This window comes from Carlito syrichta, unplaced genomic scaffold (assembly GCF_000164805.1).
Source record: "Carlito syrichta isolate Samal-C Ts95f unplaced genomic scaffold, Tarsius_syrichta-2.0.1 Scaffold301838, whole genome shotgun sequence".
NCBI classification, from domain to species: domain Eukaryota; kingdom Metazoa; phylum Chordata; class Mammalia; order Primates; family Tarsiidae; genus Carlito; species Carlito syrichta.
Window position 1 is genome coordinate 64,530 of NW_007245934.1, and position 19,418 is coordinate 83,947.

Consider the following 19,418-nt stretch of genomic DNA (forward strand, 5'->3'; position numbering starts at 1 on the left):
AGAATTGTGATTTAGCTCCAAAGGAGCTTCTATCTAGTTAGTGGTAGAGTCTGACCTCTCTAAACAAAGTAGTAATAAAAAGTGGCGAATGTTATCCAGACACTTGAGATACTAACAAAAATATGCAGGCTCAGAAATAACACGAGTTAAGTGTCATCCTCTGTGGCTAAGGCTTGACTTTATACAGACTTCTAGCCCAATTCAACTCAAACAACACATAAACATCTTAGTAAGGAGATATGCAATTGGTAGTAGTCTTTCAGAATTTTGCTAAGTCTTTACTTTGGGAAGGTCTTGAGTAGGCAGAGACCATTATTTGGAAACAGAAAAAAGAATAATTAAATACATGGAGTATTTGAGGATTGTGTGGGAAATGCCTATTCAATTCTGTTAGGTCAGGATGTTGACCTTTCCAACTCACATGCCCTCCTCACTGTTGAAATTATCAACCATATCTGAAAATGACGATAGGTGGAAATAATCAAATAACAAAGAAGAGAGTTAAACACTGTCAAGTGACTTGGGCTGTATCCAGGAACTGACAATTGTAGAACATATTTTGCAAAAGATTGTACATTTAAAAGCCACAAACTGTGACTGGTTATAGAAATTTATTACTTTAATTTTAATTCAGTTTCATCAGTCCAAGATAAAATTACAATAAATATGAAGAACATGTCTGGGATGTGCTTTTTTTGGTTTTGTTTGTTATCCAGCAAAGCATACTTTTCTTTCAAAACAAAAAATCATTCAAAACATAAATTCTAACAAAAGCAACAACAACAGCAAAACAGTAAACATGCCACAAGGCAAACAAAACATAGCGAAGTTTTCCTGCTGATAATAGAGTCTGTCTTTTACTTTTGGCATGTAGAAGTTACAGAAACTTACAGAATTATGATATATGCACACTCAAAGATTCTAAGTGCTTATTTAGGAAGTATTTTTATTTGAAGTAAAGAATTTTGAGTTATAAAACTGTGAATGGCTTATAGAATGCAGCTTACTAAATTAGTCTTTGTTCTTACAAACTAGATTAATTGCATCCTTTGAGAGCTGAAAATATATATAATCTATATTTCTTCAGTGAGTGGTCCACATTAATTTTCTTCACTGGTGGGGTATGTGGAGTGCCTGCTCTCTTCAGCTGGCGTGCTGTGTCCCCGCTGACTTGGAATAGCAGGAAGCACACGGTTTGTCCACAGAGGTTCTCCAGACAGAACTGGGGAGAAAGAATAGATGAGAGACTTTCAGTATTTGCTGCTCTCAGAGTCTTATGAGGAAGGTAGCAGGAGAACAGTGCTGTTTCTTTAGGAGTAGAAGCGTTTCTAAGAAGCTTGTCTCGGTGAGAGCTACACTGCAGAGGGAAGCTGTGTATACATATCTGTTCTGGCTTGTCACATGGCGTCTGGGATTTCAAGTGTGCACAAATACAAGACTGCATCAAGTTTAATCGAACATGATTGGGCCGTGCTTGCCTGGCGGAGTTCTTTTTGGGGTGGAGTAGTTGTTGACGCCTACCAACTATTCACACATCTCTAAACAAGGCCCAAGACATCTGTACTGTTCTTTTATAAAAACCTCAAAAGGCTCTCAGGTTTCTTTTAGGAAAAGCACCAAATGCCCTTCCATTTGTTTTTCATAGAACTAAGTTGATTAAAGATCTTTATCTTTTCTTTTCTTCTGAAACCTAATTGTGAAAAGCAAAACTCCTGGGCTCTGCCAAAGAAAACCTCCTCTCTGGCTTCTCCAAGTCCCACCAGGATTCAAGACTGAATGACTATTTCCTTAACTATATGTCTCTGTGGCTACAGTGTTGCTTAAAGACAAGTCAGGCTTGACTTTCTTTCAATGGTAGAATTGACACCATCCAAAACTCTCATTCTACACAAATCTGCAAAGGCTAGAGGAACTGATCTGTCAAGGAAGATGTCTTGGTTTCTGCCGTTAACTCTTCAAGTTAGTGGCCAAGGGCATATCACTTTGCCTCTTAGTTTTCTTATCTGCAAAAAGTTGGGGTTGTACTAAGGTGCTATGGCTCCTTGTTTTTACCTAGAGAGTCCTAGAACTCTTGGTTTGTACGCTTCAAACCCTCACCTGAGGGAAAAGAGACATATTGAATATTTACTCTATGTAAACAGAGTACCAAGTGTTTTATGTATGTTATCTCATTTGGCTTTTCCATCTATCTTATCAAGTTGGCACTATTGTTATAGGCAAAGTGAGGAAGCTGAAGTACAGAGAGGTTAAGAAACCTGTCTGAAATAGTTAGGGGAGTTCTTAAATTATCTAACCTCTAAGTGGATGTGTGTGTGTGTGTGTGTGTGTGTGTGTGTGTGTGTGTGAGATAAATGGGGTGGGGTGAAATAGGAAGAAATAAAGGAAATAAATGAGAACCCAGTAAGTAAATATCGCTTGTTTCATGAGGTAGTAGGCTCAGTGTAGTTTTGCTCCTGGCTATACAATGGTAATAATAATAAAACCTACCTCAGAGTACAGATATGAGGATGTACACACTCAGAACCTCTGAGCAGGGGGCCCAACAATCTACTTTGTAACAGGCACCCCAGGTAATACTTAGGCATACTCTGAAGATCACTGGCCCAGTAGACTATATCAATATTTTATATTAGGAGAGATTTTTTTGGTATAAAATATTATAAAATAACTCAATAATGCCAAAAGTAATTCTGTTGAATAATATTTCTTTTCTTTTTAGGAATGCATGGATTGTGAGTATAGAGACATTTCTATCTGCCCAACATAGGAAGGAAACCAACATCAAGAGGACAGCCTTAAGAGAAGAATTTTTTTTTTTTTTTAGTTTTAAGAGAAGGATTTTAAAAGCACCTACATAAAGACATTAAATAAATCATATATATCAAAATAAACTTGTTATTGTTTTTATAGTGCAAACACAAAAATTCCTGAAGGGAGGGACTATTCTTTTTTTTTTAAATAAGCATTTAAAAAAAGCTTTAAAGACTCTGTTTTCCTGCAATTTATAAGTGTTGGCACTTGATGGTCCCTTGAAAAATGAAAGTAAACAGAAATAACATTTAGTTGTGTCTAGACCTGTTAACACTTGCAAAGGAAGCTAAGGAAGATACATAATACTTACATTTTTGATCTGGTAGAGGAGCTAGGTTGTTCCGAGTGAAAGGAAGATCCCTGATTTGGGGTCTGTTTGGGGAGAAATGTGGAAAATTTTGTCCTGGGAACAAACATATTTGGATCAATCACTTGAGACTCAATCAAGTGCAAATTACAAAATGCAATGGATAAGAGAATCATAAAAGTTATTAGAGATCACTAAATTTAAGGTGGTAACAATAACGATAAAAACAATCATGATAGCTACACTTTAGGGCATTTCTATTATATACCGGTCACTGTTTAAATAAAAGAAAAAGATACTGGAAAGCATTTTTTGAATGAATTAGTTTAAATGAAATTTATGAACAAGCACAATTGGGTTACTCACCTCGTAAAATTTAAAGTTGAAAAAAATTAATATAGTTATGGCATAACTGAGCATATATTCATCACATCTTTAATGAATGAGTGAGTGATGAGTAGCATATATTCTTCTAGAGCAGAGTTTCTCCATCCTGGCTGCACATAGCAATTATCTGAAGAATTAGAAGGAAAAAAAAAAAAAAAAATACTGCTGCCCTGGCCACACCCTAGCACAATTAAATCAAAATCTCTGGAGGTGGGGCATGATGTCAGATGTTTATCAGCTCCTAGGTGACTCCAGTGTGCCGTGAAGACCCAGAATCCCTGACCTGGAAGATGGAGCCAGGTGGAAGCACTTGAAAAATCTGTTCTTTAATTTGGATGGTAAGCTGTAGTGTATTAGTGCTGAATGGGTTGTGTGAACCCACTCTTGAGAGCTGATGGTTACATTTTCAGGAATTTTGTGAGCTGTTTGACATCACACTAATGCCTTGAAATCAGCCATGATGAAGTATTTATCTGGTAGAGGATAAATGGAAATCAGCAAGCACTGATTTTTCTCCCAGAGAGCCAGTTAAATGTACATCAACATACTACTGATTACAAGACATGGATGTTCCAGATATCTGAAAATAGAAGGGAATATACAAAAGTTACTGAAGTCCATTTTAAAAAGTTGACTGAACAATGTAATGAATAGAAGCTGGAGCTCTGGGGTCAGACAGGATTACGCTTGATTCTTTTCTTCCCCATTTTTTAGCTGTGTGACCTTGGGCAAGTGACATAATCTCTCTACATCCCAATTTCCTCATATATATAAAAGGGTGAAAATAATTGTATCTGTCTGTTCCAGTTGTCATGGAGATTAAGTCAGAGGAAGAGAGTAAAAGCATTAAGCTTACAGTGTAAAGTACCCAATAAACATTATCAAAAAAAGATAATTTGATTTCTTGCCTAGTAGGCTAATAAGAAACCAGAATTGCTACAGCAATGCTCGTAGAGTTTACGACTCTTCTGTTTGGGGGAAAAAAGTCCTTAGCATAAGAAAATAAGAAAAAGGGAAAAAAGTATTAGCCAGGATCCACCTTCCATCTGCTTACATGAATCTCATGGTGGATTGTCTGTGTAGGGACAGCCACCTAAGCAGGGTCACTTGATGGAAACTGAGCAAAATGACATCTTTCTGGGGGATATTTTGCCATTATATTTTATTTCTTTGAAGGCCAAAAAATTTCAGGAGCCATTATTTATAAAGAAAAGGTTTCTGGGTAGAATTACATGAAAATCCATATTAGCTTACACCTTAATTATCCATGGACACTTGAGCAGAAATTTGTAAAACCAAGAAATAATTATGCATTATGTTTATTGGGCACTTACTTTTCTTGGGAACTGGTCTAAATGCCAAAGGCATAATCTTATTTAATCCTGACAGTGACTTTTTCTTGCGAGATGGATTCTATTATCATTCCCATTTTACACATAAGGACTCTGTGACTTGGAGGAATTCTAAAAGTGCTTGAGGTCACAAGCTGGGAAGTGATAGAGCCTAGACTCCAGCCCAGATTTGTCTCACCCTAGAGCTAACACTGTTCTGCCTCCTCTAAGCGATACAGCTAGGATGAGAGAAGAAGCCAGAGAAGGGCTGCAGCAGTGACTCCGAGATGAAGGAGAGTTAAGCTTTATTCTGTGCTGGCATTTGGCTCGGTTTTCAGGGACAGGGTGGAGCCATGCATAGCCCAAAGCTGTTTTTATGCTGCATCCTGCTTGTGGGGACAGGGCCAAGGATCACTGTCCTAGAATAAAAGCGCAGGAGAAGGTTTTCACAGTTACATGAAGGAAACAGAGGCAACTGCAGGATTAATAATAATACCAATAAAAAAAAATCTTGCTATCTTCTATTGAGCACCCACTGTATTCCAGATCCTAGGACACACAGAAAAGGAGAATGCAAGTTGCTCAGGAAGGTATTACAGTTTAAGTGGGAGAAGACGAGTAAACTTGTTATTTTGAAGCCCCATGAGTAATGCTGTTATAGAGTTTATGAGGGCATTGCAGAGGAAGGAAGGGTTCAGAGAGGTCAAGTGTTCTTGGGTCTCAAAGACCTTACATAAATATTCATTCTGCCATTTACTAGCTAGCTCTGTGATCTTAGGCAGGTGAGCTAACTACTCTGTCTCAATTTCTTTATCTATAAAATGAGGATTAAAAACTTCTCTCCTGCAATGTTGTGGAAAGTGTGGAGGTCATTGCTTGCCCCAAGCAAAGTGGAACTGTCCTTATGTAAGAAAGAGCCATACCTCCTACGGGGATCAGGGTGACCTTCGCAGAGAAGGCGAACTTTGAACTGGTTCTTATCACATGGGCAAAGATGTCATAGAGTGAGAAGGCATGGGGTTGTCAGGGAACTGAGAGATATTCAAGGAAGTGCTGAAGAGGACAGAGGACAAGGGTGGGGATTTGACATGGCAGGTGCAGAAGCTGAGAATGGGAAGCTGAGGCCAGAACATCCTGTGAGGGCCTTGTTTGCCCAGTTAAAACTCTGGCCTTTGTCCTAAAAAGATGCAAAGCCTGTGATGGGTGCAAGCAGAAGGCAGACCCACCTAGTCAGAAGTGTGCATTGTTGCTGGGAGAGTCTAGAAAATTCTAGAGAAGGAAGTTCTCCCTTGGGGGAGAAAGGAATTGAGTACTTTCTTACTTTTCTTGTGATGGCTTGTAAATAACCAGGCTAGTAGAAAACACCACAGCGCTTTCTGTTCCATTTTCTCTGAGAGCAGCTTGCAATGAATTAAGCTGATGTGCTCCAAATTCCAACTCATTAGGATAAGTGCCTCATCCTCATCTTTGCATCCAGCCCACTGACAGGTCTCAATAAATGTTAAGCAATAATCATTACAGCGAAATGTCCAGGGTTGCTGATGTAAGCACAGGATAGCAGCTGCCCGGAATTCAAGCACAGCTAGCCCATGTTTTTTCTACTGAACCCAGGGAAGAAAAAGGAGAAAATCCAAAGATAAAGGGACTATTCAAGTTCAAGACTGTGGTACAGTGGCATGATTTACAGTATCCAACTGCTTTACCACATTAAGCGTTCACATAAAATATGGGAGCTCAATGTACAAATCTGCTAAGTCTCAACCCGCCTAGACTAACAACTGAAACCACTTAAGTAAACCTTCAGTAGTAAACTACTGAGGCTTCTGAAAACAACATATCAGATTGGGTTAAAAATGTTCACAAAAATAAAATCCATAAGGTAGGGAAATCTTTTTATGCTGGGGTGGACAATGTAATTTACAAACAAATCACCTTGTAGAGAATTGGTAAGCATGCCAACAATCTGGACTTTAAGATTTAAAGAGACCAACACATCACCATGGTAATAACTTCCTATTTAGATCTGGGTTCAAGTTCTGAGTACATCACTGCCTGGCAGTAAGACTTGGAGCAAATCTTTTAGTTTTCCTAGGCCATGTAAATTGTAACCGGAGACAGCCACACGAGGCAAAATGGTCCCAGCCCCTTTATCTAGAGGGGATGGAAACTGTGGCCCAGAAAGATGATATTTCTGACTTTATCAATCAGGGTTCATTCAGGAAAACAGAGGCATCCTATATTTTTCCAACAAGGGAATTTAATACAGAAAATTGGCTACATTGGTGCTGGGAGAACTGAGAAGCCAAACAGAGTGCAGGGCGGAAGGATAATCCAGAAATTAGCTATAGCAGAAAGATGCAGTCACCACTAGGCTAAGGGGATGAGGGGATATGGTATTACCACGGCCAAGGAGCTGGGGGAGCTAGCGCCACAGAGTGAGGGACTGTGGCAGAGAGGGGTGACGGGAGGAAACGAAGCCTACTGGAGATTACACAGGAGACAGGGACACTGTAAACTACTGGTTTCCCACTTTCTCCTGTTCTTTACCTTCTGCCAGTATTTTCTTAGGCCAAAACTACCCAGAAGCCAGCTGGCAAGGGAACCTGGGAAGTGTAGTTCTCCGACACAGAGAGGAGCAAGAGAGAAAAGTGTTGACTGGCATACTGACTTAAAAGCTCATCACATTTTTGTAACTTTTTTTTTAGTCCAAGTCTCACTCTGCCACCCAGACTGGAGGGCAGTAACTCACCACGGCCTTGACCTTCTAGGCTCAGGCGATCCTTCCACCTCAGCCTCCTGAATCACAGGGACTATAGGTATGTGCTACTATGCCTGGCTAATTTTTTTATTTAAAAAAATTTTTTTTTTTTTGTAGAGGTGAGGTCTTGCTATGTTGCCTAGGCTTGCTATGTTGCTCAAGCAATCCTCTCGTCTTGGCCTCCCAAAGTGCTGGGGATTATAGACGTGAGCCACAGGGCCCGAACAAGTTCATCATCTTTAAAATACATATCATCTCTAGCTTGTCTCTACAATGTAAGGCTTAGCATTGGGGCTGGCACACAGTTAAAAAAAAAAATGTGTGTATGTATAAAAGTAAATGTACAAGTCACTGTTCTAAGCAGTCTAACACATATCAGCTCATTTAATCTCAAGAGCTACTTTACACCCTACTAGTTAGGTGTTTTCTCTTATTTTTCAAATGAGGGAACAACAAAAGCTCAGAGAGTTTAAATAACAGCAAACAAGTGGCAGAGTCAGAATTTGAATCCAGGCAGTAATAGCTTTTGAATCCTTCTCTAAAGCACTGCAGTATACTGCCTCTTGATAAATTTGTGTGATTAAAAACTCAGCAATCACTTAATGTATGATCAAATGACAGATTTTTTCCATTTTAAAAATCCTTTGACTTTGTTTCTAAACATGAGAAGAAAGTCAATTTAAAGTCAATTGGACAGTCATTTTAGCAAATCTATAGCTCTTAAAGTTCATTTATAGGCTGAAGACTCTTGAGAGATTTATTTTTTTATGATTCAGTTGCCTAGAATGGCTCCTAGTTATAATCAGCACTCTATTGGAGAATTTCACTCCTCCTTTTCTACTATTCTGCTGGTCCAGGACTTTTCCAGTTTCTTGACTGGTTACTGAGCAAATCCCCAAACCACATTTATTGAATTTTCTTTTATTTCAAATAATATATAAATGTTTGGATGGCATAAGTGGCAGAATCTACTCGTTCTCTATTCAACATCTACTGTCTTCTCTCTCAGAAACAGAAATCCAATTTGGTGGAGACAGCAATGTGCCCTGCTAAAAGACTGTTATTCCCCATCTCCCTTGTGGATAGGTGTGATCACATGACTAAAGTTTTAGCCAATGAGACATAAGCAGAAGTGTGGGACTTAAGCCAGATGACTATTTATTTATTTATAGAGACCGGGTCTCGCTATGTTGCCCAGACGGGTCTTGAATTCAGGTGATCCTCATGCCTTGGCCTCCCAAAGTTCTAGAATTACAAGTGTGAAGACCTGGCCAAGATGACTCTTAATGGAAGCTGATTCAGGAGGGGGCTATCCCTTTACTCCCTCCTTTTACTTCCTTCCTCTCTCTCCGTCAGCCATTGACTATGAAATGACTCGGAGGATAAAAACCACATGTCAGGTTGTGGGGCACACAGATAGAAGGATTCTGGGTCTCTGGTGATCACGGAGCCACCAACTCTCTGGGAACTACCTACTTAATCTACTTCATATGAGAGCAATAAACTTCTATGTTGTTCAAGTCCCTGTGACTTTGGGTTTGTTTTACAGGAAGCTGAACCCAATCCTAACTGATATAAAAGAGCTCAAGGCTGTCTTTGGAAAAGAAAAAGAACAAGACTTTCAGACTTTCACAGAATTTTCTAAAGAGAAGGTATTAGCTTGGCCAGGACCAGACTAACACTGGAAAACAGGGAATGTTGAGACCTTGGAGGCCACTAACGTAGCAGACCACTGTGTTCCCTTCCTTATCTTTCTGCAGAAAAATGCAAACATTACCCATGCCCCCAGCCAAATGATTCAGTGCTTTGAAGACAAAGCATAACTTGAGTAGAATTTTTCTCAGACACTAGGAAATATGCTTAAGTATATTTAACTTATGCCTAAATATGTATAAATATGTTTGAGGAAGCCATATTCTACCTCAAAAGCTTCAGGTACCAGGCACCTGAGTGAAAAGACCTAGACTCACACTGCATCTTAAATGATAAGAAATTTTGCTTATTCCAAAATAAATATGATCCTCCTTTACTTTTTAAAAAACATTGCCCTCTTGGTTTTCTTTTTTTCTACTTTTGTAGAAAAATGGGTTTTTAAAAAAATTATTTTTCTCTTAATCCTATTATAAGAAAAACAACTAAAGCATGTTGGTAAGGACTATCTGACACTCCATGGAGAAATGCTAAAATGGTGTGGACTGAACCGAACTGAGGACAGTGGTGTCCCAGGGGAAAGGGGCTACTCAGCTCCAGCCTATTATTGCCGTGTGGGAATTGGGTTCAATGTTTCCAGATTTTTCCACCTCTCAAAAGAAGTGAGAATTTTAGTTTTTTATGTAAAATTTTATAAGTTTAAAATATTGACAATTAATTCACTTAAAAACAAACTGAGGTACTGTGGTACTGAGCAGATTTTAGAATTTGTTTTGTAGCCTCCGCTTTAGAGCAATGGTTCCCAGCCTCTGGAATGCATCAGAATCACCCGTGGATTGTTTTTAAAAAAATATTTAGTGTGACACATGTATTTAAAAGAGAGGATACAGAGCTATTTCATGTGTATAAATGTAGATATATGCATGTATAAGGTATCTCTGGAAGGATAAACAAAAAATTAATCATATCAGCAGCTTTGGATGAGAGGCGTTGGGTAGCCAGAAAGAGGTAACAGGGAGAATTGTCAGGGAACCTGGTATGTTTTGAGACTTAAGCCATGAATGTGCGCATGTGGTACCTTTTTACATGTATACATACAAGGCATGGCCATTTTTCCTCCTCCCTCACCAAGATTTTGGTTCAGTAGGTCTGGGGTAGGAATTGAATGCCTGATTTAAAAACAGATAATCATACAAACAAATCAACTCTTTGTAGGAGGTTTTGCCACACACCCCTAGTTAACAATCCTTGCTAGTGAAAATAGCAAAATATTTCTGCTCCAACCTGGCAGACACCAGACATATTTGGTGGGAAGACGAGAAGGCACATATTTTTACTTGAGAATTGCTCTAGGGATGGAAGAGCAGACTGTTTCCATAGCCTGGGAGTCTCAAATCTATGTGCTCCAGGAAGAAAAGGTGGCTCCCCAGAACTGTATTAGACATTTCCTGTGTAAAGTCTGCCAGGAATAAAGAAAAAATCAAGGGCATTACCTGATGAAGGATTATGTAGCTGAGGAAGATGTGGAGGTGCCAACACCTCCTGGTGACCAGGCCGACCAATGAGAAATTTGTCCACTAACTTATCAGACGAAGACACAGTCCATGCTTTGTAAGACAACACCTGGTTGGAATCACTCCTCCAGGGGTTATCTAGCAACGTCTGGCAGCCAGTTCTGTTATTTAATAAATCCTGCTCACTATGACTTTTCTGGGATCGCTGGGCTGCATGGTGAGGGCCACAGCTCAGGCCTGTGGGGGAAGCAGCCCCATGGGAAGCTGTCAGGAAGTGATGGCCCAGGGTGATGGGTGGGAGACTCTGCGTTCTGATTGGTGGAAGCCCCTTCCAGGCCAGAGGTTTCTTTTCCATCAAGAGATATTTGGAATTTTCTGAGGTCTTCTTCTTAAAGTCAACCATAGCCACCTGATCACCAGGCTGTTCTTGGCAGTTGGTACCCACAGTGCTGTCAAAGGTGGTGATGATATCATTAACTTCCGAGGCGTCCTCCCCACTACATCGGTCCCTGCTGTGATCCTTCTGATGGGCTCTCTGCTCTTCGTTCTTGTTTTTGCAGAATATTTGGTTGAGCATGATGAACCGTCCCTCCTTCTTCTGGGGTCTACTGTTCTGGGAGGGAAGAGGTCGAGTAGGCTCTGTTCTGTGGAAATGTAAGAGAACAAGGATGCTATGTGAGAATAGGAAGTGGAGACAACATCACTCCCCAGAATACTGGTCCCCTCTTCCCTCTGCTTGATCAGGTTTTCTGAGTTCCTTCACAGACACTCCCACAGCCTTCTCAAATCAAAGGTGACGTGCAAGAACTCTACACCCTTCTGATCCCCTTCCAGAAGAGGTTCCTTATCATTTGTCCTTTACCCAGGGACAGCACTTCCTAGTTTCTTTTTGTTCCCTAAGGGGCTATCCTTTCAAAATTTATACATGAATCATCTCTTTTCACCAAGGGGTTAACTAAGCTGAAAACACTTAAAGTTATATTGTCACTTCTCAAGAACAGTCAGCAGGACTATAAGCTTTAAGTCAGAGGTGAAAGCCAAGGCTTTGAGTTCAGACTTCAATGAGCAGAAGGAGGGTGGAGGTAACACAGGTGGGAAGAGTGTGGTTTTATGCTTTCTTTGAATGAGATCCCAAGGAATCCGGACAGAGGGCTGACATTATCCACCTCAAAAACCTTGCCCATTTTATGCTGTTTGTGTTATTTGCTTCTCTTTTATTTTTTAAAAAAAATTTCCTGCTGAAAAATACTTTTCAAAAAAGTATACTAGAGGAAACCAAGGGAAGAAGCAGTGGTCTGTGCTCCTGTGGGTTAAGAGAAAGTGTGCATGCCAGAGGTCGGACGTGGCAGCAGAAGAAATGCGGGTGATACCCAAGGCATAGGCAAATTCTAAAGGAAAAAGGTCTGCAGTGGCTCCACTGCTGGCTCCACTTATGTTGACAGTTTCCCTGAGGCACTATTCTGTTTTTGTTCCTTGGAAAATTCTGTGTGATTTTCTTTTGAGGCCCCAATTGACTTCATGCTTTCTGTGGTATGAATTAAAGGTGAAACCTGACCCAAGTGTGTGTCCCTAAGAGTCAGATTGCAACATTGCTTTTAGGAGTGAGATATTGTAACCTATAATTTGAAAAAGTATCACGACTTATTTTGGATTCATATATTGAATGTTTTTTACAAGTCACACGATGGCTAACTGAATCTTTATTCCCATGATGTATTTTTATCTTCATTCTTTCATGTTTCAATAGGCTTTTTGAAATACTAAATACAGCTTCTGGACTCCTAATTCTATCAGAGAGAATCCTGGGGGAATCTCTGACATTCCTTCAAATTTCCCTATACAGAATATGCCCCTGTGCTAATAAATTTTACTTCAGCATCTTCTATATTTCATCTTCTGTTATAGGTTGTGCTTTAGGTCAGTGGATTTCAAAGTGTGGTTCACTGAACCCTGGGAGAGGGGTCCTCAAGACTCTTTCAAGGGTTTCATGAGGTTAAAACTATATTCATAGTGGCCGGATCCAGTGGCTCATGCCTATAATCCCAAAACTCTGGGAAGACTGCTTGAGCCCAGGAATTTGAGAATATCCTAGGCAACATAGCAAGACCTCATTGCTACAAAACAATAAAAAAATTAGCTGGATTTTGTCTGAAAAAAGAAAGTGAGATACATGGAAAACAAAGAGTAGAATGGTTGTTATCACAAGTGACGGTGAGGGGCAGGGAACAATGGGAAATGTAGGTCAAAGGGCACAGTGTAGCAGTTATGAAGGATGAGTAAGTCCAGAGATCTAAAGCAGAGGGCACAAGGACTGTAGTTAATAAGACTGTCTTGGGTACTGGAAATTTGCTAGGAGAGATTGAGGTGTTCTTACCACACACGGACAAAGGTAACTATGCCAAATGAGGGATGTGTTAATTGGCTTGAGTAGTAATCATTTCACTATGTATATTTATATAAAAACATCATGTTCTACACATATATATGATAAAATATATTAAAGATGAACAAAGTAAATATTTCATTGAATGTAAACAACTGACAGTTAATGCTGCCAATGACAAAGTCTAGCTTTCAAGCAAAATTTAGAATTCTGGAAAACTTATTCACACTGTAAGCTTGAAGCATCTGCACACATAAAGGCTTTTCAAACGAGATTGGTGGTGATAGTAACATATGTGACTTTTTGATATTGTATAATGAAATGTGTCATTTGGAAGACCTTTATGACTAAGTGAACCAATATTTTCCAAATGGCCAATGCAAGATGTTATAAAATCATGCATGTATAGAAGACTCATTTGAAGTGTAAGATATAGTAATAATAGATTGTAACATAACAGAGTACAAAAAAAATTCATTGGTATGGTGACAGAGTCCATATTCAACCAATCCTTAGGAAACTACTACTTGTCAAGTTTTGGTGTAGTATCAAAGAAAGATATGTGCAATTATCTGAAAAGGCTGATGAAATATACTCTCCTTTTTCAACTACATATCCATGTGAGGCCAGATTGTCTTCATATATTTTACTCAAAGCATCATATTACATCAGACTGAATGCAGAAGCAGATGTGGGAACACAGTTTGTATTCTGTTAAGCTTATATTAAGATATCAAAGAGACTTGCCAAAAGATGTAAAACAATATTGCTTTTCTCATTAAAATTCTTTTTGTTTTAGAAAATAGAAATGTTAATTAAAACGTTTTTTTTAGTTGGAGTCTTACTTTTTCACCCAGGCTGGAAGGCAGTGGTACACTCCCATAGCCTTGACCAGCTGGGCTCAGGTGATCCTGCTGCTTCAGCCTTCCAAGTAGCTGGAGCTATAGGAATGTGCCACCATGTCTGGCTAATTTTTTGATTTATTGTAGAGATGAAGTCTCATCAAGTTGCCCAGGCTGTTGTCGAACCTGTGGGCTCAGGTAATCTTCTCACCTTGGCCTCCTAAAGTGCTAGGATTATAGGTGTGAGCCACAGCACTCAGTCTATATTTTTATTTTTAATTAAAAATAAAATATTTATGTTAACACGTAAATGTAATGAGTTTATTAGCTTAAATGAATAACAATAAATATTTTATTAAACATTTTTATGTTTTAATTTCTAAGTGACATAAATATTGATAGGTATAACTCACATAAACAAAAGCTCTTTAGGGTCTTCAATACTTTGTGAGAGTGTAAAAGGGCCTTGAGAAAAAAAGTTTGGTAATCTCTGATTTAAGTAAAAGGAGGGTTCAGAAGACATGGCATAAAGGGAAGAGGAAAGAAGAGATTCAATTTCAGTGAATATTAGGCTGATAGATTCAGGCTTATGACTATCATTTTGCTCTATATACTCAAGCATAATTCACTGTATGTTAGATAATGGCAAATACCTTAATTATAGACTATTTTATTCTATGTAGAATAACAAAAAATTCTAGACTAATTATTGGATATCTTTAATACTATTTAACATTAATAATTTATACTTATAATAATATCAAGTTACTGCTGGTTTTGCAAACCGGCAATTTAAAAAACATCATCCAATTTTGGAAATCTTTGAGAAGCCAGGTATGGTGGCTCTCATGCCTATAATCCCAGCACTTTGGGAGGCCGAGGTGAGAGGATTGCCTGAGCTCACAGGTTGGAGACTAGCCCGGGCAACTTGGTGAGAACTTATCTCTACAATAAATCAAGAAAACAATTAGCTGGGTGTGATAGTGCATGCCTGTGGTTCCAGCTACTTGGAAGGCTGAGGCGGACGGATAGCCTGAGCCCAGCAGTTCGAGGCTGCGGTGGCCATGAGCGTGCCGCTGCACTCCAGGCTGGGCGACAGAGTAGACTCTGCCTCGGGGAAAAAAAGAAAAAAAGAAATCTTTGAGAAGAAGAAAAAAATAAGTGCCTCTTGGTGTACTCACCTGCTTTCTTGGGAGAGGAGTTTAACACACGCTGTGTGGCCGCAGTACAGGGCGTAGGCCAGGGGTGTGCTCTCATTGATGTCCCGCAGGTTGCTGTCCATGCCCAGTTCCAGTAGTGACTGGACACATTCTGCCTTCCCTGCAGCTGCAGCCCAGTGCAGAGGTGTCCTGGAGGAGCCACGTGGGAAAGCGCAAGTATCTGAGCACATGAATGGAACAGGCTGCTGATCCAGCAACAGCTCCCGCTCAAAGTCGGGTTGAGGTAGGAAAGTCTTGTTGCTATTTACAATATGGAAACAGTATTATTAAATGGGGCTGCAGGATGGTGGTATCTACGTGTAGGGGCCTCTCCTCTAGCTCACTTAGGGCTCATTCCCTGGCCTTCCACTCTCTGTGGCCTTTCTGAGAATTTCCTAGAAGAGGAAGTAGTGGGTCAAAGGGTATGAACAGTTTTCAGGCTCTTTACATGTAGTGCCAAACTGCCTTCCAGGAAGACTGAGTCAATTTATCCTCCCATCAGCTGTTTCCACTTCTTCCCTAATGTTGAGTATTATCATCATCTTTAAAAATCTTTACCAATTTGGAAGGCAAAATGATACTTGATTGTTGTTTTCTTTTGTATTTCTTTAATTAATAGTAAGGTTGAACTTTTGAAATATATATCTATTTGTCATTTGAGTTTTTTTATTAAAATGACTCCAGGTTAGGTGCTGTGGTGTATACCTGTAATCCCAGCACTTTGGGAGGCCGAGGTGGGAGGATTGCTTGAGGCCAGGAGTTCAATACCAGCCTGGGAAACATAGTAAGACCTCTCATCTCAATTAAAAAAAGAGGCCAGGCTTGGTGGCTCAGCCTGTAATCCTGCGCTTTGGGAGGCCGGGGTGAGTGGATTGCCTGAGCCCGCGGGTTCAAGACCCACCTGGGCAACTTGGCGAGACCTCATCTCTACAATAAATCAAAAAATTAGCCAGGAGTGGTAACGCATGCCTATAATTCCAGCTACTTGGAAGGCTGAGGCAGAGGGATTGCTGGAGCTCAGCAGGTCGAGGCTGCAGTGGCCGGGAGTGTGCCACTGCACTACAGTCTGGGGGACAGAGTGAGACTCCAACACACACACAAAAAAGAAAAGAAAATGAATGACTCAGTGCCCTTTGTTCATTTCTCTATTAGAGTGTTGGTGTTTCTCTTACTAATTTGTATGGGTTCTTTATATTCTAAAGATATTAATCTTTTATAGGTTGTATTAATGAAAACACTTTAATTTGTTACTTGACTTTTAATTTTTAAGTGATTTTTCTATGAAAGTTTAAACAATAATCACATTTAATAACTTCTTCAATTTTTCTTTATTTCTTAATTTTTTTTTTTCTTAGAGACAGGGCCTCACTGTGATGTCCAGGCTGGTCTCAAACTTCTGGTCCCAAGTAATCCTTCTTCCTTAGCCTCCCAAAGCCTGGGATTATTGGTATGAGCCACTGTGTCCAGCCCTCTTTCATGATGTTATTCTTAGAAAGTCCTTTATTAGCCAAAAGGTAGATAAATGTTCACCAATATTTAAGTCTTTACTAAATTGTGAAATCAGTGTTTTTTTTAAGAAAATGAAAAACCGAAGACTGCGAGAAAATATTTGCAAATCACATATCCAACAAAGTACTTGTAATTAGTATATAAAATCTTCCAGAACTGAACAATAAGAGAAAAAGCCAGTTTTAAAAATTAGCAAAAGATCAGAACAGATACTTCATCAAAGAAGATGTGTGGATGATAAATAAGCACATGAAGAGATGCTCAGTAACACTTGTCATTAGGAAAATGCAAATTCAAACTATAGATACCACTAAACACCCATTAAAATGGCTAAAATAAGAAAAAAAGACACCAAACAAAACAAAGCTTGACAATACTAGGTGCTGGTAAAGATACGAAGCAATTGGAACTTTCATACATTCCTGATGGGAATGTGGAATGGTAAAAGCCACTCTGGAAAAGTTTGGCAGTTCCTTCTAAAGGTAAACAGAAGTTTACCATATAACCCAGAAATCCCACTTTTAAATATTTAGCTGGAGAAATGAAAACTTACATTCACAGAAAAACTCGTATACAGATATTCATAGCAGTAGTATCGCAAATGCCAAAAACTGGAAACAATCCAATGCCCTTCGGTGGGTGAATGGATAAGCAAACTCTGGCTCATCCATACAGTTGGAGACAATTCCATATTAAAAAGGAACAGATACAAGCAACAACACATGAATCTCAAATGCATCTTGCTAAGAAAAATAAATAAACCTCACATGGTTACGTACTATATATTGCCATTTACATGACATTCTGGAAAACGAAAAACTATAGAGACAGAGAATGAATCAGTAGTTGCTGGGACTTAGGGATGGGAGACGGCTTCTATGGAAGGACAACATGAGTTGATGTTGGAGCTGATGGAATGAATCTATGTATGTTCAAACTTATAGAACTGTACACTAAAAAAGTAAATTTTACTGACTGTAAACAAGAGAAAACCATCATTTCTTCTGTATTTACTTGGATTAAAAATTTTTTTTAAATGTGTGTGTGTATCTATATGTATATTCTGGTATGTGCAGTGAGGTGTGGAACCAATCTGTTTTTCTAATTACATAGCCAACTTTTGTGAACACCATTTATTCATGTAGTGGGATCATATTTTGAGATCCTGACCTATATACGTATTTTTCTACCCTTCTTCTTTCCCTCATTTAAGGAGATGGTTAACTTTGTGCTCAACCTCAGGGGAGGGATATAGTCAAGTAGGGAAGAGAAATAATCAGTGTCGTTCTGCTTCCAAAATCAAGCCTAAGACTGAGAGCAGATTTGGACCAAAGGCAAATCTGAATGTGGCGGATACAATTTGATCCATTCTATGTGAGAGAGGTCGCCAGACAACATTTATTCTGAAACAAGATTAGTCTCCAGCAGATTATTCCTTCCCATTTAGAGAACATATTGCCAATAACTTCAGTAGATGGAGGGTTGGACACTGTTCTAGTCTGGCTTACCAACATGTGAAGATTCACTTTGAAGCTTTGTGAAATACTCCTTTACAAAGATTACTAACACTGGCTGTTTAAATTCCTCTGACCATCAACATGGAAGAGGTCCAGAAGAACGGAGGAAAAACTTAAATTATTTTGCTGAAGTATCAAGAGGAGCATAAAGATGACTTCATACCAATATACCTCAGGGGTCAATGTGTAGTACCCAATTTCAAGTTCCTTTCTTATCTCTAAGCTTCAGGATAGTCCTGCAAACACAGCAGACCTGTCTCAGCTGTCACAGTGAGGAGCTGAAGGTCAGGTCCCATAATTCAGAAAAGATTCATCAGAGGCGAGCCTTGACTGATGTGGTGGTCCCTACAGGGCAGATGATTATAGGTGAGGGCACAGCATTGGCTGAACGATCAGTAGCCAAGGGGTGACTGATGAAGCATGTAAACATTCCCCAGAGAATTCCCAGAAATACACGGGGGAGAGAATTTGATAAAAGACTGTCCTCCCTAAAGATAAATGAGCTGGTGTCTAAGTGAATTGTGACCTCATAGACTGATGAAATTTGGTATACTTAAGCTACGTATGTTGCTTCTGGGTAACATGCTCTATGTGATTAATCTTAGGCAAGTAACACGATGTTTAAACTATCAAAGTTTTATGATGTGTTTTATATCTAGGAGTACTAGTTCTCTATATTTTCCCTCTACCTCTTTTTTTTTTATCACTAACTTATTTTTCCACAAAAATTTTCTCTTGAAAAAACTTTCATTAGGAAAGAAAAGAAGGAAAGGGAAGGGAAGGAATGTCACAATTATTGTAAATGCTTAAAGAGCTTAAACCTATGTAAATTTTGAAAAATCTAATGATTAACGAGCTTATCATTTCAACATGAAGACATGGTTGCCTGTTCAGTTGCAGAAAACATAAAGCAAAAGGGAGGTTAAGATTTGGTCAGTACATGAGACGCTTGTGTTGAGCACTGGACCAAACATTAGACTCTCCTTGAGATTTGACTTCCCCTTGAACTCCATAGGAGCCTATCTTTTGTACTTTTTTATCTCCTTGGTTTCACTTTCTTCCCTGAGGTCGAGGGAACTAGATTTTCTTTCTTTCTTTCTTTCTTTTTGGAGTTGGAGTCTCACTCTGTTGCCCAGGTTGGAGTGCAGTGGCATGCTCACAGCCACCACAACCTTGACCTGCTGGGCTCAGGAGATCCTTCCGCCTCAGC

The 19,418-nt window shown here is 39.3% G+C and overlaps 1 protein-coding gene across 1 annotated transcript in view; it reads right to left on the minus strand.

Moving 5' to 3' along the window:
• Nucleotides 1-837: 837 nt before the first annotated feature.
• Nucleotides 838-19,418, minus strand: part of ANKRD55 (ankyrin repeat domain 55) — a 126,018-nt gene continuing 107,437 nt past the window's right edge. The window contains exons 9-12 of the mRNA XM_008055387.2: nucleotides 15,165-15,332; nucleotides 10,738-11,402; nucleotides 3,122-3,214; nucleotides 838-1,222 (exon numbers count right to left, since the gene is read on the minus strand). Of these exons, the coding sequence (XP_008053578.1) occupies nucleotides 1,101-1,222; nucleotides 3,122-3,214; nucleotides 10,738-11,402; nucleotides 15,165-15,332 (1,048 nt within the window). The 3' untranslated portion in view covers nucleotides 838-1,100. The remainder of the gene's footprint in view (nucleotides 1,223-3,121; nucleotides 3,215-10,737; nucleotides 11,403-15,164; nucleotides 15,333-19,418) is intronic.